This window comes from Diceros bicornis, chromosome 6 (genome assembly GCF_020826845.1).
Source record: "Diceros bicornis minor isolate mBicDic1 chromosome 6, mDicBic1.mat.cur, whole genome shotgun sequence".
NCBI lineage: Eukaryota > Metazoa > Chordata > Mammalia > Perissodactyla > Rhinocerotidae > Diceros > Diceros bicornis.
The window spans coordinates 34156779-34178593 of record NC_080745.1 but is presented as its reverse complement, the minus strand read 5'-3'; the positions used below and the strand labels follow the sequence as shown (position 1 = coordinate 34178593).

General features: G+C 39.6%; 2 protein-coding genes across 7 annotated transcripts in view; one reads left to right on the top strand and one right to left on the bottom strand.

The window, feature by feature from the left end:
• ASCC1 (activating signal cointegrator 1 complex subunit 1) overlaps positions 1-8253 on the bottom strand; it is a 101681-nt gene extending 93428 nt beyond the window's left edge. For 2 of the 6 annotated variants that reach the window (XM_058543234.1, XM_058543229.1), the window contains exons 1-4: positions 7346-7706; positions 6373-6514; positions 4908-5007; positions 1051-1148 (exon numbers count right to left, since the gene is read on the bottom strand). In XM_058543234.1, the coding sequence (XP_058399217.1) occupies positions 1051-1148; positions 4908-5007; positions 6373-6514; positions 7346-7480 (475 nt within the window). In that variant the 5' untranslated portion in view covers positions 7481-7706. The other 4 variants (XM_058543231.1, XM_058543233.1, XM_058543232.1 and 1 more) reach the window with 4 other exon arrangements.
• On the top strand, positions 7974-21278 carry ANAPC16 (anaphase promoting complex subunit 16). Its single transcript, XM_058543235.1, has 4 exons — positions 7974-8079; positions 12515-12683; positions 17558-17632; positions 18371-21278. Exons 2-4 carry the CDS (start codon positions 12542-12544, stop codon positions 18484-18486), a joined length of 333 nt encoding a protein of 110 aa, XP_058399218.1. The 5' UTR covers positions 7974-8079; positions 12515-12541; the 3' UTR covers positions 18487-21278.
• The last annotated feature ends 537 nt before the right edge of the window (positions 21279-21815 follow it).

Genomic DNA, 21815 nt, shown 5'->3' with positions numbered 1-21815 from the left:
AAGTTCATATGCTAGAGTTTGCTGAAGTTACCAAAGGGCTGGGGAAAACTCGAACACTTTGCTGTCCAATATAGGAGCCCACATGTAGCTAGTTACATTAAAAGTAAAATAAATTAGAATTAAACAGAATTAAAAATTCAGTTTCTCAGTCACGCTAGCTACATTTCAAGCACTCATAGTCACACGTGGTTGTTGGCTCCCGTACCAGACAGTGCAGATACAGAACATTCCCATTATCACAGAAAGTCCTTTTGGACAGCACCGCTCTAAAGTCCACTGCTGCTTATCTGTCACAGTGATTATTCTTACACAGCACAAAATGAGAAGAGTACTTGTAACTTTTTTCTCCTAAAACTTAATACAATCTTTGGGTGTTTATGGAAAATGAATTATTGGAGGCTGCTGCACTTATTTGACTTTGAAAAAGTCCTATCATTTTAGAATGGGTTTTTAAAAATTTTATCCCTACAGTGCCCCTCACTCAAAGCCATTTTACAACACAAGCCTGTGCCCTTGGTTCACACTGATGCTTGGGACAGACAATTTCTGACTTGATTTACATTGCTAAACTATTTTTCCTCACCTGAGCAGTTATTTGAAGCAGGTTATTTTAATCATTACTCTCATAATTTTCTTTCCAGTCTACAAAGCAAGGTAAAAACAAGAGAACACTTATGGAAAGGGCTAAACTTTATTTCGAATTCGCTGATCTCATTGATTTTCTCTAATTCTAACTTGAAATAACTCACAAACTCTATTTCAAGCTACTAAAGCATAAAAGAAATCTGCTAGTGCTCAATGAGATCTGGAAGCTTTATTCCATCAGCGCATGGTGAAGCATAAAATGAAGGCCCAGGTACTCAATCAAGATAAGGTTGTCTAACTACATCTTCCCTCATTTGGGAGGTTGATACTGATATATTATAAAAAGGCCAATAGCTGTAGAACCCCATAAAGAATACAGTCACTCAACACCTCAGCTGGGTCACATTATTCCATACACATGCAAAAGTGTTTGCAAATACAACTTATATATATACTGAGTCTTACCAATTTCTCCTTCTTGTCCAGGCTTAGGAATGCTAATAGAAGTTTTGGTCTCCACTTCTAGTTTCTTCCTAGTGTCCCCTCTCTTTCCAACTATATGCCTATAATATAAAGAAAAATTAATTAATGGAAGGATGTTAAGTCAAAACGTACCAGAATAAAGAATTCTATTTAAATCATATGCGGCCAGAGATACTCCCTTACAGAAAAGCGCTTCAGTAAAAGCTCAATTTTTGCAGAGGAAATTACAAGTCATACAGCTTTATAAAACATGCTGCATTACACTCACTGGCAAAATGACGCCCTACAGCCACTTCAATATATAGATAGGGTAACTATGTCCAACACCTGTTTGCTTCTCAAAATTAGATTCAAAATCTGGGTCTGCAGTTCAGTAAAAGGAAAACTGGCATGCTCTCAAAGGGCACTTCCAGCAACCAATGGGTCTACAGTACGAGGAGGGAACACCTTGTCCTTTGGAGAGCAAATTAACTATATAATGAGTTCGTCCTAAGGGAATTATCCTTGATCAATAAGACTGAAGAGCTTAGCAAAGAGCAGGGTCCACTATTCAGGATAGATTCAAAAGCACAGCAAGTAAACAAGTAACCCTCAGGCTGGATTCAGCACTTAGACATGTTTTATTTGGAAGATTTCACCTAAAAATTGGGAAATTTCACCTAAAAATATAGATCTGTAGGTTCTTTAGAAAAATTAGAAGATCTGACAACTCATGGCAACAATAGGCTAGAGCCTATTCTCATCTCTAAAAATGGAACAAGAGTTCACCACAGTCCCCATCACTCCCTACTGTCTTTCATCTGCTCCACTTCAATCATCTATTGACTCATTTACATTACTTGCCTATGCCTCCTAGTATAAACAATTCTGACAATCCAAGGTTATCTTCTGGAACCCATAGTAATTAGATGTGTAAGTAAATGAGACTACCGGATTCCAGGAGAGAAGTTTCAGAATCCAAAAACCACTAAGAGACCATCACAAGACTATAAAGTTAAGAGAATAAACTTCCCCATCATCAACAATATTTTGGCTTCTATGATTTCAATTACAGTACCCAATAGCATGGATGACTATGTCTTAAATTGTGCATTTGGTTTTTTATGGGATTACCAAGCCTGATTATTTCCATTAAGATCTATTGTAGTAAGCCAGTTTTTTTTAAAAAAGATGTTTAGAAGAGGATTAGAAGTCCACAATTTCCATGTGGTTTTCCTCCGTGTTGGGCTAGAGATTCTATCACACCAACTCTGTCAGGCCTTTGTCTTTCCAGGCCTTATCAGTAAGCGGTGCTTTCAACCAGCCTCTGGCCTGTTAGTATGTGGCTAGTGGACAAGCCTATCACAAAAAGTAGTGGGCTCAAAGTGTCATCAATAGTCTAGGCACCTTAGAAAAGGAAGTGGTTGAGGTTAAAGAGTCTTTAGAATCAAACAAACCTTGGGCAAGTCATTTAACCACTCTAAGCCTACTTCCTTACTTATAAAAATGGAGTGAATAATAACTAAGTATCATAAGGTTGTTCTTAAGGATTAAATGTGCTCATATATAAAAGGGCTTCCCAGTGACTGGCACATAACTCAGTACAGTCCATGCTATTCTCATTAAGCCCATGATGGCATCCTTCCAGTTAAGAGTGAGGCAGACTCAAAAGAGGTTTACATGGGAAGTCTAAAACATCCACTACAATAATACAGATACATAGTGAAAGGGTGACTTCCTTATTGAATTTCTGAGTGGAAATTCCTACCAGATCGAGTGGTTCTCAATCTTGGCTACACGTTGGAATCACCCGAGGGGCTTCAAAAACTAAAGATGCCTGGGTCCAGCTCTCAGAGATTCTGATTTATTGGTCTGGGGTGCACCCAGGAATCAGAAGTTTTAAAAGCCTCCCAGGTGACTCTAATGTGCACATGAGGTTGAGAACCACAGTATTAGATCTTGTCCACGGACAGGTGTTACCACTATTAGGCTTTGACTGTAAATTAGTTTGGCCAAATAATTTCTTCCTTGATCCAAATAAGCCTACAGAAATGATTCACAAGAAATCAATCTTTCTAGTAAATACCGTCTATTAATTAGAATTTAGCAGAACTAATACCTAATCTAACATGCAAGTCATCTGGAACATAATAAGTACTTAGAATATATAGAATTCAAAAGATCATCAAGTTAGACTCAGACGTCTAAGGAATTTTTACACACCTTAGCAGTAGCAAATTACACATCAAGGAAGACAAGTTACATTGATTTTACCAGGAAACAAAGCCATGACTTCCTAAAATCATGTTTCTTAGAAGAAAATGTCACTGGAGCCTGAGAGGAAAGTGAGCTGTCAGGGTTAGCCTTTGATTTCCCATTTGGCCACATTCCAGGAGAAGGATTTCATCAATAATAGGCGTTTCACAATACTCTCAAGGTTGATGAAAATGAAACTATTTGCCTCTTGGAGCTTCAAGGTATATGATTCCATATTTGTAGATCTCCTCTCATAGAGGAGCTTGGACAGACTTAATTCAGTACAATACAGAAAACAATTTATGGACTTCCTAGACCAGCCTGTCTTCAAAGGCAGAAGCCAGTTAGCCACAGAAGCTAATCACATTAGTGGTTAATATGGGACAGAATGTGGGCAATTACGCAAGCAAGAACAGATTGAAGTGATCCAAGTTTCCAAGCAATTCATAAAGATGACACTGGAAAAAGCATATCAGTCTTTGACACGCATTGAAGATTAATAGAACAGACACATTCCTGCCTTCAAGAAGCTTCCCATCCAATGAAGGAAATATCAAATAGCACACAAATAAATATAAACACAAAACTGAGTAATCCTACAAAGGAAAAGCAGAGGGTATTATGGAAACATATAGTAGGGTAATCAATGTGGGTGTTGGGTATGATGGTATCTAAGCAAGCTTCCCTGAGGAAGAAGAATATAACTACGTAAGGAAGAGGAGAGATGATACGGCAAAGGGAACAGTATATGCCAAAGCTCTAAGGCAGGAAGGAGCACAGCATATTTGAGGAACTGAAGAAAAGCCCAGTTGGGCTTAAGTGCAAAGCCGGGGAAGGGTGGTGTTAGCTGAGACTGAAAAACACAAGGCTGGCTAAGTCATGTTCAAGAGTTTGGTCATTACTAATGGAATAGAATTCCATCTTCAATGGAAAGACATTAACGGATTTTAAGGAGAGGTAGTAAAATAACCAGATTTGCCTCTTAAAAAAATAATTCCAGGGGTGGCCCGGTGGTGTAGTGGTTAAGTTTGCATGCTCCACTTCAGCAGCACAGGGTTTGCAGGTTCGGATTCCAGGCACAGACCTGTGCACTGCTCATTGGGCCATGCTGTGGTGGCATCCCATATACAAAGCGGAAGAAGACGGGCAAAGATGTTAGCTCAGCGCTAATCTTCCTCAGCAAAAAGAGGAAGATTGGCAATGGATATTAAATCAGGGCTGATCTTCCTCACCAAAAAAAAAAACTATATCATTCCACCCTCAATGTGAAGAACTGACTGGGAGCACAGCAAGAATCAATGTGGAGAGACCAGTAAGTAGGCTATTGGAAGTAAGCTACAGAAGAGACAGCGGAGTGGCAGTAAAGAAAGAGAAGTGTTGGATTCATAAGATATTTAAGAGGTAAAATCAACAGAACTTGGTGATACATGTGGAATGATGAAACTAACCTGCAATCTGTCCTTAGAAATTCTAGGACATAAAACACTAAACTACTTTGTCATTAGTAATCAAGCATTGCAAAAAGTGTGGAAAAGAGAAGAGTCAGCTTCCCACTGAGCTTCCTGGAAGTTCCTCCCCGGGAAGCTGCCAAGGGCCTCACTCACTTGTAGAGCAGGCTGGGGGCCTTTACGGTACACCGGAAGCCTTGCTGGGTCTGCACCACCTCGTAGGCATCACAGGGCTCTTCTGCACACTCCATGAAGCCTGCACAGAAACCAAAACATCCCACTCAGAGCTGCTGCTCTGTGGACAAATAGTCTTCTCTCCAGCTGTCAATCAGTCTCAAGGTTTAAAAAAAGGAATACAGGCGCTGACCCCATGGCATAGTAGTTAAGTCAGGCATGCTCTGCTTCGGTGGCCCAGGTTCACGGGTTCAGGTCCCAGGCACGGACCTACACCATTCATCAAGCCATGCTATGGCAGTGACCCACATACAAAATAGAGGAAGACTGGCACAGATGTTAGCTCAGGGCAAATCTTCCTCCCCACAAAAAAAGCAATACACAAACAAAAAGAACAGCCCAACACTTCACATTGCAGAACACTGCTCTGACATTCCATCTGACCTGCTCTTAGAACAATAAAAAACACATGACTATTTTAAATCTCCGAGTCTTGGAACCTTGGAAAAGTAGTATATATGTACCACTATTTAACTGTTTTCTCCCAGAAGCTAAGATACAATAAAAATTTTTTTACTACTTTTTTATGGAGATATAATTCACATAACATAAAATTCATCCTCTTAAAATGTACAACTCAGCGCTTTTTAGTATTAAGACACAAAATTGCTTCAGTGAATGAGGTAGGAGCGATACTAGGAGAACTTACTCCATATAGCCGAGACAAAGAGAAAAGAAGAGGTGAAATAAAGGAACTCAAGGCCCCAAAGCGGAACAGAAACAATGCGGAGGACCACAGGGAAGACCAACCCCCACCGCTACCCCTCTAAGACTAACCCCTTCGGACCTACACCACTCATCGGTAGCCATGCTGTGGCAGCCACCCACATACAAAATAGAGAAAGACTGGCACAGATGTTAGCTCACGGTGAATCTTCAAGCAAAAAAAAAAAAAAATTATCCCTACATAATAATAAAGTTATGTTAGTTGTGTATTTGGAACTGCCTGTACATAACTGCAAAGAAGAAAAAAATAACACGACAATAATAGTAACAACTAACATTATTGGGCACTGGAGAAAATACTTTACATATGTTAATTTATTTCAATAATTTATATATATTAATTCACAACTTTCAGATAAAAGAACTTAATTGTCACAAAATATTAATGGTTAATATTAACAGTTAACTAAAATCACCTCTATTACATTTAAGCCTCTACACAAAGAAGAAACATAACCTGAGTTATGAACTGCAAGTGAGAACACCCCATCAAACCCAAACTCAACAGTCCCCAAGACATCAACACAAATGGAGCTATGAGAGACCAAACATCTCAAATTTCAGCACTCACACAGAAACACACCGAAACAAAACAAAGAATTGCTTTTACAATACAGAGAACATTTTACTTCTAATCTGACCAACGAGCAACTAGGATTACCTTGATAAAAGTCTTCATCTTCTTCTTCATGTTGATAAGTCTGTTCTTGGATGGGATTCTTCCTGTAAATCCGTCCACCAATTTTTATAAGCTGTGGGCGAAGAACTTCCATATGTCTTCCAAATAATATTCCTGTGGAATCCTGAAAAATAAATGACCATCCTACCTTTTGTTTTAATCAGAAATAAAAACCCTATCTCTATTATATGGATCATTATGCAGGCCTGAAAAGACATAATTGCACATCTGTTCATAGTACATCCTAAGCAAAACCAGCACTGTCTCCATTAGATTTCCCCTAATCTAACATCTGTAAGCTGTTTTAAGCCAATTGCTGCATTTTCCACTACACTATTCCATTCCTGGCTCACTCTAGACAGTAATTTATAAACTATTCAGTCCTCCAAAAAAGGTGATTAAAAAATACTGAGCCCTTTATATACAGCCTGTCCACGACTCTGTAAGAGAGAATAGGTCTGTTTATTACTTGAATCTAAAAGGAATAAAATACAACCTTCTGTGTTCATCTAACCATTTGCAAAGTGTTTCACCCTTTCTATGCAGCATAATACTTAAGAGAATTAGGAATATTTAATACACTTATCCTTCAAGGGAAAAAAAAGGCCCTAAGTACTTTTAGAGGTGCTTGAAATAGACAGCCAAGGATTAGATCCAGTTGCCTATGAAAACACAGTTAAAATATGACTTGACCAACATGGTTCTTCAAACCAATACATTGCTGAGGGGAGGAACCCAATTTCTATACGCCACTGTCCAACAAACTGTACATGACTCACTGAGAAGCCAAGCTTCTAGTCACCACATAATAAATCAGCAATTCGGGAAACAAAGGTTCCCTATCGGCTGGCTGTGTTTAAATTCAACCAGTGTTCCTACCACATAGGCTGGATAGTGTTGAGGCCCAAAATACGTGAAAAGTCCCAAAGAAAACAGATCAATCCTTACTACATACACTGATGTTCAATCCAACCCTCCGCAAATAAGTCACTTTAATTGGTAGTTTGCTTACAGACCAAGGAGAGGTTTCGCGTTGTGAGAAATAACAACATAGAAGGTAAACAGACTTGAATGGACAAAAAGGGGGCATAATTAGCAATAGTTTAATGATATTACATCCTAGTGCCTTATTCCCCCAGGACCTCTCAAAAAAAAGCACCAAGGCTCTCCACAAAAGTAGACTTCAGCGTTAACATACGGCCTTCAGACCACAGGTTCTGGAGGCAGAGCTGCCTCAGAAACCGCAAACTCTTCATCTGCCTTTCCTACACGGCCCTGGGCTGCGAGACCACTCAGAAGGAAGGGGGCATAGCCAATCTAACCCTCCTTCGTGGTGGTTTGGAGAGGGAGAGGAGAGCAGAAGGCCTGCAATGCCGTGCAGGAAGCTGAAGCCCTGAATCTTAAAAGCGAACCAAAAAACCACTACGCCAAAGAAAGAGAAAAGCGCTCCTCTGCTGCCGATAACCCACGGTACCGCGAGGGGGCCAAGGACCCGGAAGTGCTCCCGGGGAGCGCGCCCTCCGCGTCTCTCCGCCCCGGCCACGCCGACCACAGCACGGACGCGCGCACGCCGCCGCAGGCTCCCTCCGCACGGGCGCGAGCACGCCACCGTCCTGGTCGTTGGAAGCGCGGCCGCTCCGGCTGGCCCTGGAGGGCGGGGCTGTAGGGGAAAGTGCCAAAACCATTGAGGTAAGTGGCCCAGGGCTCAGGGACCCTCGGGAGCTTGATGAACAGGGAGTCGATCCCTGGGATCCTACCTGTAGGAACTAGTAAAATGCAGAAGGTAGGAGGAGAGACAGGAGCCTGCCGAAGAAGGCGTGTCAGAAGAAATTTCCTCAGGCCGCGCCGGACTGAGTGCGCATGCGGACCGGGGGATGGCGCCTGCGCAGTGTGACGGCGCCGGTGGCGTCGCCCCCTTGGGACTGGGCGGGGAGGTGGGGGAGATGTGGCTTGGAGTTAGGTTGGGAATCCTGGCCTTCTGACCCCTCCCGTCTCCAGCCCCTTTTCTCCACCCCACCTCGTTTTAGCTGCAGCATCTGTTTGGGTGGTAATCAGCTATTTAAGTGGAACACAGTGGGACGATTTGTTGATGATGGAATTTAATGATTGCTTGTAATAAGGCGCTATTGTGCCAGGGTGCTGCTTTCAGCGTCTTTTTGATAAGGAGACTTTTTCAAAAGGAAGAATTCTTTTTAAGAAAATAGGCACATATCTGCTAGGAAGGAAAGTATGAATACTAGGTCATCCCTGTCTTAATGAAGTAAATGTTTAATCATCATAGTGCGGACACAGCCATGCTGTGTGCCGCAAAAGAGCATTGCTCTCCTATGAGGATCTCTGCCGCCAGCAGTCCCCGCTTCCCTGAGAGGGCCAAGCCCCAGGTTACTTCGTCGTCAATATTTATTCATGCAGCAAAATTTTACTGAGCACCTACCTTGGGCCTGGCAGCCTAGTGGGAGAGAGAGTTGTGTAAATAGATCTGCAGAATGAGGGAGGAAACAGTAATGGACTAACCCTCATGACGCCAAGTTTCTCTAACCTCTGCGTAACCTTTGCTGAGCTGCTAGCCCTGCGCTGTCATTTGTTCATCATTCATTCAGGAAACCTTGTGATCCAGGTTGTGTGCGAGGCCTTGAGGGTAGGAAGACAACGCCTTCTCTCTTTCCTAGATCTCAGGATTCTTCCTGAGATCATGAACCTTAAAATGAAAGTGTGAAGTGCATTAATGGAGAGCGTTTTCCCTCTCCCTGAGCAGACTCTTTGTCAAATGGAGAGAATTAGAACTTTCTCCATGAGTGTGTTGGGACATAAGAAGTATGAAAACTGGGATCTGCATAGGAAAAAAAAGAGTCAGGAGTTTATATCCATCAGTGATTTTGGATAGCTAATATTAAGTGTTTACTGTGCCTGTAACTGTTCCAAATGCTTTAGTTATATTAACCTTTGTGACACTTCTATGAGGTAGGTAATGTGAGGCAACTGAGGAACAGAGAGGTTAAGTGATTTGTCCAAAGTTACACAGCAAGTTAAGTAGCAAAACTAGGACATGAACGCAGGCCGAGAGGCTTCAGAGTCTGAGCTCTTAACCACTATGCTGTGTCACCTTTCCCATGGCACATGACATGCCAACAAAGCCATTGCTTGAAAAAAGTCACAGCAAATAAGCTCAAGTCTCTACACTTCAGTTTGGTTTTGTCATCTATAAAATGAGGGAGTTGGATTAGATGACCTTTAAGGAATCCTCTAATTACTATGAAACGTTTAATTCATTTAGCAAACGTTTATTTAAATCAACAGCTACTTAATATAGGCCAAGCATTATGTTTGGTTCTGGTGATCAGAATGCCTGCCTTCTTAGAGCAGTTACAAACTGGAGTTTATTGTTAGTTTCACTTTAATTCTTGATAGCATTCAAAATTTAACCTAAAAGCTTTAAAGCTAGAAATTACTTAGGTGTATCTTTCCACCTTAGCAGAAAACTGCTTATTTATGTTCAAGTTAGCTTTGTGCTAATTCTGCACTCCAGTTTTCAACCCTGGCTGTTTTGTGTTTTGAATGATAGTAGTTCTGAGTTTGAAAGAAAATAGGATGAAAGGGAATTCCTTTGATTTTATTTGGTTTAGAAGTCGCATTGTGTCTAGCGTTTGAAGCTGTCCTCACTCTGGCAGTTGCTTGAGTGCTCTGCTGAGCAACTGATTTCAAAATATAAAGTATTCCTTGCATTTGCAACTGAGTAGAGCATATATCAAGGGAAAAGATTCAAGTTTTAAGTCATAGGTGAGATAAACAGTTCACAGTAGGTTCTGCTCTGAACTGATGGGAAATAAGACTGAGCTACTCCAAAAGCTAGCTAAGTTGCTGTATACTTTATTTTAATCCCAACAGGAGTCCACTTAGAAATTTGGACCTGGTCCATTACTGCTTAATTTATTTATTTTATTTTATCTATTTATTTTTTGGTAAGGAAGATTGTCCCTGAGCTAACATCTGTGCCAGGCTTCCTCTCTTTTGTATATGCAGCACCACCACAGCATAGCTTGATAAGCCGTATGTAGGTCTGCACCTGGGATCCGAACCCAGGAACCCCGGGCCGCAGAAGCAGAGCATGTGAACTTAACAACTATGCCACCAGACTGGCCCCTGCTTACTTTCTTTTTAAAAGAGGATTTAAAAACTTGTCAAGGGCCGACCTGGTGGCATAGCAGTTAAGTGTCCGTGCTCCACTTCAGCGGCCCAGGGTTGGCAGGTTCGGTTCCCGGGCGCACACCGACGCACCACTTGTCAAGCCATGCCGTGGCGGTGTCCCATATAAAGTAGAGGAAGCTGGGCACAGATGTTAGCCCAGGGCCAGTCTTCCTCAGCAAAAAGAGGAGGATTAGCATCGGATGTTAGCTCTGGGCTAATCTTCCTCAAAAAAAAAAAAACACTTGTCAAGCTGTATTTTAAGCTAGTGTAGTCCAAAGGATTGGATATGAATCTAACTTGAAAAGTTGTTGCCTCTATGAATATGAATACAATTTGGAAAGTTATAGAGCTCAGAGAAAAAACAAAAAGTGATATAATAGCAAGATTCAAAATGTCATTAATTTGCATTTTTAAATAGGCTGACATTCTAATTATAGCAGTTGCCTTACTGTTACCATATCCCACTTCAGTATTAATCAGTATTACTTATAGACATATAATGAAATCAGAAACTAAACTCTGCTTCCCTGACAGCCTTAAATCATCATCACTAAATTAAGGAAACAGAACAGCCAGCATTTCAGAAATGTACAGTGTATCATTTTCCTTGCTAGGAAACTGGATTATGTATATATAGGATTTATATCTGCATAGCATTCCCTCATCTTTTCTATTTTTAAAATTCAAAAATGTTTCAACTTTTTATAACAAATGTTTTCATTTTGCAACTAGCAAGAAAAAAACAATTCAACTAAAATTCTCTCTGGCCATTAAAGAGGGAAATTCATTGTAAAAATCCTCGTAAGGTCATTTTTTTTCTTTTTTTTAAAATTGAGCTAAAATTCACATAACATAAAAGTAACCTTTAGCCATTTTAAAGTGTATAATTCAGTGTAAAGTCATTTTTTTGTCTAAATGCTACAGCTGCACTTTCCAATACAGTAATCACTAGGCACATGTGACTATTTAAATTTTAATTAACGTTAAGTAAAATTAAAAATACAGTTCTTCAGCCACACTAATTTAATAGTCACATGAGGCTAGTGGCTACCATATTGGACAGCACAGAAACAGAACATTAGAACATTTCCATAATGGCAGAAAGTTCTATTAGCACAGTACTAAACCAGTCTTTTTAGATAACATACACTTTTTGAATCTTTTGTAAATGTGTGGTGTAAGCTTCTATAGCAAAAGTAGTGTTTTTGTTTTGAACTTTTGTAAGGAACATGTATTCAGTACAGATTTTCTCATTTACATTTGGATTTTTTTGATATGACATAAGATTAAACACTGGCAGCTGCTCTCTTCCTAATAGACCATGAATTCTAAGATCATTTCCTGAGCTATTTTGTTCTAGTCTTGGGACGCCACCAAGTGATCAATTTGGGTATTACATTTGGATGAAAAATTTTTTAAAAATTTTTAATGAAAGGGCCAATATGTATTTCCTAACCAATTCCTCTTCCTTGGGAACAGAACACAGTGTTATTCTGGAATTTTATTTGGAAAATTTTATAAGTGAATTTCTTGGTGTGGCTTGGTCAGGATGTATCCAAGACAAACTGTCCTATAAGGCATGGTTGTTTTATCCTCATATAATTTATTTCCTCAGTCAAATTGCTACCTTGGCACTGCCTTACCACCTCTTCATAACCCATAAATCACCCACCGTCAATCCCAAGTGACATAAACAGTTTGCTAATGGTAGGAAGTAGTATTTTAAGTAGAAAAACTAAGAATAAACATATTTTCACTTAAAATCCTGAGTGACTTTTTGGCCTGAGGCATCAATAAAAGATTGTGGGAGTAGAGAGGATAGAAAAAAGGGGAGCTAATTCTTGACTAAACTGTATGCTGGCTTTTATGGCAGCTAGAATGAAATGTTGTCAATCTCACTTCCATAAACTTGCCAATTGCTGTTTTTCTTTTTCTGTAGTGAAGTGAGAATTCTACTAGAGAGGAAATGGCTGCCTCTTCATCATCATCCTCAGCTGGTGGGGTCAGTGGAAGTTCTGTCACTGGATCTGGTTTCAGTGTCTCAGACCTTGCCCCGCCACGGAAAGCCCTTTTCACCTACCCCAAAGGAGCTGGAGAGATGTTAGAAGGTGATCTCATGCTGCTTTGTGCTGAATAATTGGATTCAGACCTGCAATGAATATTAATTGTAAAGAAGCTATTAAGTGGATTAGAGACAAATTTGCCCTGATTTCAGCTCCACATTTCATCTCTTGTCCCCATTTCAAAATAATGTCTTTAAAACACAAATCTTTCTCCAGAACCAGAATTTTGGAGCTGAAAAAGACTTTGGAAATCAAGAAGGTCATCTAGAGTTATGTAGACCTAGAAAAGTGATTTGACCATATTAAAGACAAAATCAGCACTGGAACCAGGAATTCTTTTGCTCTCCTGCTCCAGTTTGCTTGATCCCGGCACCAGTCTGCCTCCCTATGGTTAGTAGGTTTGATGTATTTTTCTAATGTAATTAATCTACAGATAGATTAACCTCATCAAAGAGGTTCTAAGAAGAAATAAAAGCTGCACTAATATACTACTCTTATATGTGGAGATGACTCTCCTGGCCTACTGCAGGAGAGTGCTGGGTGGTTTTTCTGGCACTGGAGCTAGATTTGCATGAAATCATTCAGTACACATTTGCAAACTGACTGGCCAAGATCAGGGCACAGGCTGTAAGCATGAAATAACATTGGTACCTGGAATTCATCAGATTTTTGTCACTTTAGGAGCTAGACCAATAAATTCTTAATAGGGAGCATAAAAATCACCTGAAGAGCTTATTTAAAATGCACATTTCTGGCCCACCTTAGAGATTCTGAATTAGTCTAGGGTGCAGCACAGGAATTTTCATTTTGACTAACATCCAGGGGATTCTCATGAAAGTGGTCTTTAACTATTAAACTATTCATCATACTTTGAAAAAAAAAATCAACAAAGAACCTATTAATGATTCAATATCTACTTGATTCTAGCACTTTTCTGTTTAATTATAGTATATTGATCTTTTTGGCTTTAAATATTACAAATTTCAGGAAGTATATTTAAAAATTAATCTGGAAATGTCTCTGAGAAATGTACAAGCTATAGTTAGGAGTCAGCTTTTTGGGTGATCTTTATTCATTTATATCAGGTATAATAAAAAGCAGAGTTTGGGGTTAAGCCGGGACAAACAGAAGAATCATTTGTGACAGGAAAACATGGGAAGATTGGGACCATAAGGCTCTCTAGAATTGGTTCAAATCATGATTCGTGAAGTTGACTCAGGTAGTATAGTTAGTGATACATCTGAGGTGTGTGTACTTCTGTCTTTGCCTTTTTGTTTGCTTCATTTGCGTTGACAATACTGGAGTTGGTATCACTGAGTCTGGAGGTAGTGAACAATGGGGCCTTGTTTACCATATTTGGCACTAAAAATATATTATAACTTGAATTATATGCAACAGAGACCTGGTATTAAGGAAGTTTCCCACAAAACAAATCAAAAGTTGGAGGCACTTAAATTGCTTAATGAATTTTATAGCAGCAGAAGAGGAATCAGTGTTTAACAATGGACTCTTAAGATTGAAGTCATTTAAATTCTAGCTACAGGAGGAATTTAATACAGGAGGTACCTCCTTAATCTCAAAGCTGTCAGCATTCTTGGTCAGTATACACCAGACTACTTGGGAACATTAAAGAAGAAAGGCTTCTGAGATTAGTCTGAATGTTGATGTTCTAACAAGTTACAGTTCTGTCCATTTTTATTCCATCCAGTGTGCTTCATGGAGGAATGGGTTCACTTTCTATTGTAGAATAAATTTATTTATTAAGTTTAAATTCATAGTGCACAGTTTTGATTCTCTTTCTTAGGTTTAAAGTGTCACCTATGTTTTAAAGCTGCTTACACTTAAGGACAGACTAAAATTAGAGCTGGCAATGCCTGAGCTATCCTGGTCAAATCAGGAATGTTAAATTGAAGAGAATACTCCTAAGTGTAAGTTAATAAGGATGTTAGATTTGGAAGCATCTTCTACCATGTTTATAGGTGATACTATTATGCAATTAATCTAATGCACATGTACCTGACCATTTTTCTTACAGTACGTAGGTTTTTTTTTTTTGTGAGGAAGATCAGCTCTGTGCTCACATGTGCCAATCCTCCTCTTTTTTGCTGCGGAAGACTGGCCCTAGGCTAACATCTGTGCCCATCTGCCTCAACTTTATATGGCATGCTGCCACAGCATGGCTTGCCAAGCAGTGCGTCAGTGCGTGCCCGGGATCCGAATCGGCGAACCCCGGGCCGCCGCAGTGGAGTGCGCGCACTTAACCCCTTGTGCCACCGGGGCGGCCCATACAGTACATAGTTTAATCAAATACAAAAGTACAGTAGGAAGAGTTGCCTGTTCAGAGTAAGGAACAAAAGCGATCAGGGATCAAGGTTGGATGCTCTTTATAATCTTAACAGGTTCAACTTGATCTTGCATCCTCCTAAGTCTAGGATAATAAACCCAAATAACTTACAGTTAACCTTGTGAATTAACTTTTTCGTGCATTTGCTCTCGGGTAACAGACACCTCACATAAGCAGTATACAGCAGTTTTCAGCGTTCTCTTGCCCTTAGCTAAGATTGTCCTCACCTAGTTATTAGTGAGCAAATTAGAGACTGCCTTCCAGCCCATAAGTGGCTGAATTTTAGTGACATTGTAGGCCACTGAACTTAAATTATCTGGCATTGTCTAATTTCCTGCTGTGAGGTAATATTCTTTTAAATGAATTTGTTAGCATCCTATTTATTGGAGTTGGCAATGGTGTTAAATTTGGGCAATTTACTGAACTTTTCACTATTTATAACCTTTGCTTGTCCCTTAAAAGGAAAGCTGATACATTGCTACTTGGTGTGTTACAATTGATTACAATTTCTAAATGGAAGACAGATTGCCCCAGGCTGACTCCTCTCTGGAGAAATTCCAGTCTTTAGATTAGTACACATATTACATCTAATAGGATGTGGCTAAGAAGCAGTGGACTTGTGGTTAATACAGAGCTGCAAATCAGCAAAAGTGTGTTCCATAGGCATATAGAGTGGCAAAGTGATATGCAGGTGCCTTTTTGAAAGATTATCTTACACGCTTTTGCTTTGAAGTTCATTACCAAGGGAAATATGCAAATGTTATAACTGAAGCATTTTATCCTAATAGCACTCGTGATTAAATGTAAGTGGGAGGTAGCACTTCCAAGAGCTTCCAGGTACGTCTTGGCCTGATCCTTATGGCCTATAATCCACGCTGCCTTGTGTGAGATCCTAAAGTTCAGGATCAAACCACCTGAGAAGTGAGCTCTAATTCTCTGTGCTTTGCTCTTGCTAAAATAAAACTTGAGTTACAATTTGACTCTTTAAGCAAGAGTATGAATAGGATAATGAACACTGGCATATTTACGCAGAAGAGCCATAATAAATTGCGTCATTGGTGTCAAATGTTCACACAGTTCCTCTTCCCATAGTGGGAGTCATAGTTATTTGCTGCCCTTTGCCCTTATCTAAAAAACTCAGTGATAGCATTAGCTTACCTAGATCTTTAAACTGGACAGTCAGTATAATACTTAGTTAATTGAAAATAAAATTTTTTTTTGCTCAGTTTGGATAATCTGCTCACAAATGACTTACAGTCAGCCAGAGGAGTTGGGGTGGGAGGAGGGGATAGGCTCATATCCCATATAGCACAATATGTACAAAAGAGGTTGAATTTAAAGGATGTAACACTCTCCTTTTTATGTAACACTATAAATGAAATAAATTATATTTCAAAATAATACATAATATATATGTCGATATATATTATGTATGAAAATAATATTTTCATTTTTTGCATCAGTTTTGAAGATAATATTAGAAGCCTTCTTGGTTGTGTATTCAAGCCATTTAGATACAATATCTATAGTTTTTCTTATTGTTTACCATGACTTCTGAAATGAGGCCTGCCTTGTGTGAAACTCAGCATGAAGCCAGAATGCATTAGTCTTGTCTCCTTGTCACTTAATACCTGGCTGACACACCAACCCATGATTGATGGGTGAGTGCTTGACACCTAGTAGTGCTGGCACGAACCACCGCCTAAAAAAAGACAGCATGTCCTCTCCCTCCATTTGTTTTAGGATTTTTGCAATAAGATACCTTCCCCAAATGGCTTCTGTTACCCTTCTAAAAGTCACACTTTCCTACATGAGCTCTCTTGGGGTATGTTTTGCTGTATCAGACCTTGCCTGACAAGGCATAACATGAACTAGCTTCTGTTTCACAATCATCTTCCAAGTACTGTGGTGACTGAGTTAGCTACCTTCTTGTTGCCAGTTCTTGGCACCAGTACAATGCTAGGTTCTGCAATTGCACCATACTTTTATCGCCATCCAAATTGCAGTGTTTTGGTTCAGTTGGAATATCAAGGTTACAGTTTGCGTTTACAGAATGAAATTTCCCTGCAGTGTTTTGTGATGGTTGTATGATGTAATTTGATATATTAAAAATCAACAACAGCTATTTTTCCCTCAGTTTTACTTTTTAGAATGAAAATGACTTAGAGTTTTGGTGTACCTTTGTATGTTGATAGCACAGGGGCCACCTAGCCAAATGCGTCAGCTGTCAGTGTTTGCCTGATATACAGAACAGGAGAACATTAAGAAACTGTCAGGTTGGGAGGGGGGAAATGTTAACCAGGACGTCAAACTGAGGTTTCTTGTTTTTGTTTTTTTAAACACTATTTTTAACCTCTTAAATAAGTAGAGGAACTATTTTAATATTCTAGGTATAGAAGAAATAGCTTTTATAACAGAGCAGTTTAGTTCTAAATGAAACAGAAGCCCTCTTTGTAAACACTAAAAACTAGACCCTGAATGTAAAAGCAGGGAAAAGAATAGACAAATTTGCTTGGTTTATCAGAAGCCATAAAACCCTTAGAGCAGATTAAAACTTTTCCTGTTCTATTTGTAGATGGATCTGAGAGATTCCTCTGCGAATCCGTTTTCAGCTATCAAGTGGCATCTACCCTTAAACAGGTGAAACATGGTAAGCACATGAGTGTTGTGTATTTAACTATGAGAATAAGTTTACTGGGGAGGTGGGAGACGGGGACTCAGAAAGGTGAGTGTGCTCTGTGACAAAAACTCCCGAAATTCAACTATTTAAGTGGACTTTCTAAATTACCTGCAAACAAGAACATTCTATGATCTTAATCCAGATATAATGTCCACATTGAGATTTAAAGTTGAGTCAAGAGGGTTAGTTTTCTAGGGGAGTTAATGCTTCCTACTCTTATGTTACTTTTTCCTCTCCTTTCTGAAACCTTCTTTTACTATTTTCCTCTACTGGTTTTACCATCATCATCTTCATCTTCAAATATTTATGTAATACTTCATGGTCTATCTGAACTCTGAGAAGCCTCGACTCTAATATCCTGATATCACCTTTTCTCATCCATCATGCCTCACCAGGCCTTCATTTATGCGTCAGGGAACTATGTTCCCCCATCAGACCATTTCTCCATTGAAAGCGTAATATGGGGGGAAAGGCTACAATTACCTGTAACCATAGGATTTTAGTACACAAATCACTGTGGCATGGTGGATAAGTACTACGTTTGTTTTTTTTTAAGATTAAGTCTTCTGACCAACATACAATAAGACTCCATTACTACTAGAATATTGAGGGAAAAAATTCTTCTAGAAATTATTTTTAAACCAATCATTATGTTGGTGGTTGGTGAATATCTCATGTATTATATATTACCTCCTTGACTCTTTACAGATCAGCAAGTTGCTCGGATGGAAAAACTAGCTGGTTTGGTAGAAGAGCTGGAGGCAGATGAGTGGCGGTTTAAACCCATCGAGCAGCTGCTTGGGTTCACACCCTCTTCAGGTTGACCTTGCCTGGATGGTCGCCTCTGGTGCACAGCAAGTGCAGGGCCAGCAAGGGACTTTTCTTACAGCTTACATAGCCATCCAGAGATTCACAGCTCCATTGCTGAATTGTTAATTCACATCCATACTTGGTTTCTCTGTATCTAAAGCAACAAATACTTATGTATGATCTTGCAGGGAAAATTTTTTTTTATTTGTTAAAAAAAATATTGAGAATCATATTAAGACAATCGGCATAAGAGAACCAGGAGGTTTGGGTTTAAGAGATATTTATAATACTTCACAAGCCAGGGAGGACACCTACCCGAATTGGCCAACTGAATGGCGTCTCTCTTGCCATTCATGCAGTGCCTGGAATCCTCACAGTTAAGTCCAAGGTCAGCACCTGGATTTATAAAATACAGCATTTCTGACCTAAAACAGTTCTTTTTTGCAGATGAATGTGATTTCAACTCAGGATCTGTCCAAATGAGGAATTTTGAAATGTTCGGGGTTTTTTCTATTTTTAGACATTCTATAGATTCTAACTTTTTCTAACCTCTTCCAGACATGCCAAGTGCTGGCAAAAAGAATTGCTTTTTGAATGTTGAAGCACTTGTAAAAATAAAGCAGTGAGCAAAATCCTTTTAAACAGAAATCCTGAGTTCACCTTGTTGGTGGGCTCAAGCAATTCTATAGCAAATAAATCCTTTGAAAGAGCTCCAGATTAGTTTCTTTATCCTTTCAAAGTCTCAGGGATTTAGGATAGGGGGAAGAGGTCAAATTACTTTTTATAAGAAGGGAATCTAAAAACCATTTCCCCTAAGCAAATGGTAGATTTGTTTTTATCTCAGGGATATTTGTCCTTACAGAAATATGTGAATTTATCTTATCAATATCTGAGTAGGTTTTAATACCATAATAGGGAAAAACCTGAAAAGCTAAGAGGTGTCCTTCGTTCTTTCTCATGGGACCCCAGGGTCCACACTGCACAATTAGGAGAATCCTTTATTAGATTGTATGCAAATTTTGCCTTAGATGACATTTGCCTCTCTCCTCAGCAATAACTTGTTACCTGACGTGCTTAGGGTTGCTTAATTATGAATAAATATAATCCCAGTAGCAGTTGACCTTAATCTCAGGAGTTCAAAATATTTAACACGTACTACCTGACAGAGAGGGAGGTGGTGACCTCATTGAGTCATTAAGGATTCTGAGCACAAGAAAGTTAAAGACCTGCTCATGGTCACATAGCCCAGGCAGAAGAAAATCTTGGAACTTGGAATAGATTGCAGTTGATAATTCAGCCCACTATTGTTGCCTCTAAAGCACATCAGAGCACAAAAATTACCACCTATTTCCACAAGCAAACTCACCTATTTCCACATTAATATTTCTCGAACCCAAACAAGTTCCATATTTGAAAGCCATTGAGTTTCCTAACATTGTATTTTTTAGCATCAACCATCTTGATGATTACCAAAGGAAAAATTAAAAATACCTAGACTGCAGTAAACCTTTAAATCATATTTTCAGTGACAGTTTAGAAGCAATCACTAACTTTCATTCATTTCATTTGTATAACTGTACAACACAGACACTGTATCCCTTCATCTTTACCCTTTGGTATTTGAACTTGTAGACTATTTTTCTCTTTAAGTTGGACATTTCTTTTTATGGTCTTAGAAGTTGAAGAAATCCTAGGGCTGAACAGAAGTGCTTTCTGAAGCACCTTTCACAGTGATCAATCAGCTGCTCCTTAAGTGCTACCAGGAACAAGACCACTGTTTTTGAAGACAGCCCTTCCCTCTCTGTACCTTTCTGTTGGTCATTATGTCTTAGCATCCACAATTCCTGTTACCGTGCTTTGGGCTTAACGATGGACCTTGTTGCTCATCTGTCATCTCCTCTGCACTTATGTGCCAGTCACTCACAGGCATTAATTATAATCCTTTCAATAATGCTGCAAGATATGTAATACCCCCTAAAACAGAAGAGGAACTTGAAGCTTAGAGCAAACATTACTTGCCAAGCCTGCATAGCTAAGGAAATGGCCAAGTCTGGATATTAACTCCAAGTCTGCCAGACTCCAAAGCTGAGATTATTTTAGATGCACCATGCTGCATCCCCCTGAGCCCAACCCACTGCCTTGTACAAAGAAAAATCCTAAAACCTTATTTTTTTAATGATAAAATGAATTAACTACCTGGAGGAAATAAGCCTCGTCACTACCCTCCCTTCTCCCTCCCAGTGCTTGGTGACAAGGGGTCTCAAGCACAATGAAGGAACAGCGTCCTCTTTAGGAACTGATAGGAATTAGCTATACGTTAGTGTCTACATAGCCTTTTAAGGTTCAGTATGGTGAAAATGTAGTTAGATGCTTGAGGCACACCTAAGTGAGCAAGGAGGAAAGCAAGAGGGCAGATGGCAGCTAATGACCAGGACTGCACAGACAGCCATCTGAAGAAAGCTGATGGTAATGGTGCCTCTGTGCATAAAACACAAAGCATTTTCACATATGTCATGTCTTGATTCTCACATCAACCCTGTGAGATAAATGAGGCAAGTATTATTTCACAGTTGAGGCAACAGGCACAGAGAAGGTAAGGTACCAAGATTATAGTTAATAAGCAAGGGAGCTAGGTCTTTCAAATCTGTGTCTCTATGCCTTCTAGTTTATCATATACTAGAAAATCTGAAGGCAGAATTTGCTGTTAAAGAATCGTTCATGTTGATCTGATACATAATTACATATAACTATTTTGTCTCATGGTAATGAGACATAGTAAACTTAAATAAAGCTGGTTTTACTTCTACATAGTAAAAAATTTTATTTTTTGACTTCACATTTAATTATCCAGGGTCAGCATTAAAATCCTGCGTTTTCACTGATAGATTTATTTATTTATTTTTTTTTTTTTCACACTGACTCACAGAGTTTTATTTATTTATTTTTACCCCCAAAGCCCCAGTAGATAGTTGTATGTCATAGTTGCACATCCTTCTAGTTGCTGTATGTGGGACGTGGCCTCAGCATGGCCGGAGAAGCAGTGCATTGGTGCGCGCCCAGGATCTGAACCCAGGTCGCCAGCAGCGGAGCGCGTGCACTTAACCGCTAAGCCACGGGGCCGGCCTTCACTGATAGATTTAAATGTGTTATTTATTAGTGCCATCCCATGCCTGATAACTCACCTGGAATGACAGTGGTCAGGAACTCAGGTTCCTGAGTCAAGGACCTCTCTTGGCTCTCTGTTTACTTGCAGCCTGTGGCTTCCCTTCCCCAACATGGTTGGGAGTCCTGGAATCCTTTGTTCCCAATAAGAACACCAGATACTGAAGTGGTAGAAACTTCA

What these genes read in the sequence shown, in the direction of transcription:
- ANAPC16 (XM_058543235.1), top strand. Translation starts at nt 12,542, where the DNA reads ATGGCTGCCTCTTCATCATCATCCTCAGCTGGTGGGGTCAGTGGAAGT. An exon ending in AGCTGGAGAGATGTTAGAAG is followed by an intron (nt 12,684 to 17,557) that starts GTGATCTCATGC and finishes TTCTATTTGTAG; the next exon opens with ATGGATCTGAGAGATTCCTC. An exon ending in CCTTAAACAGGTGAAACATG is followed by an intron (nt 17,633 to 18,370) that starts GTAAGCACATGA and finishes GACTCTTTACAG; the next exon opens with ATCAGCAAGTTGCTCGGATG.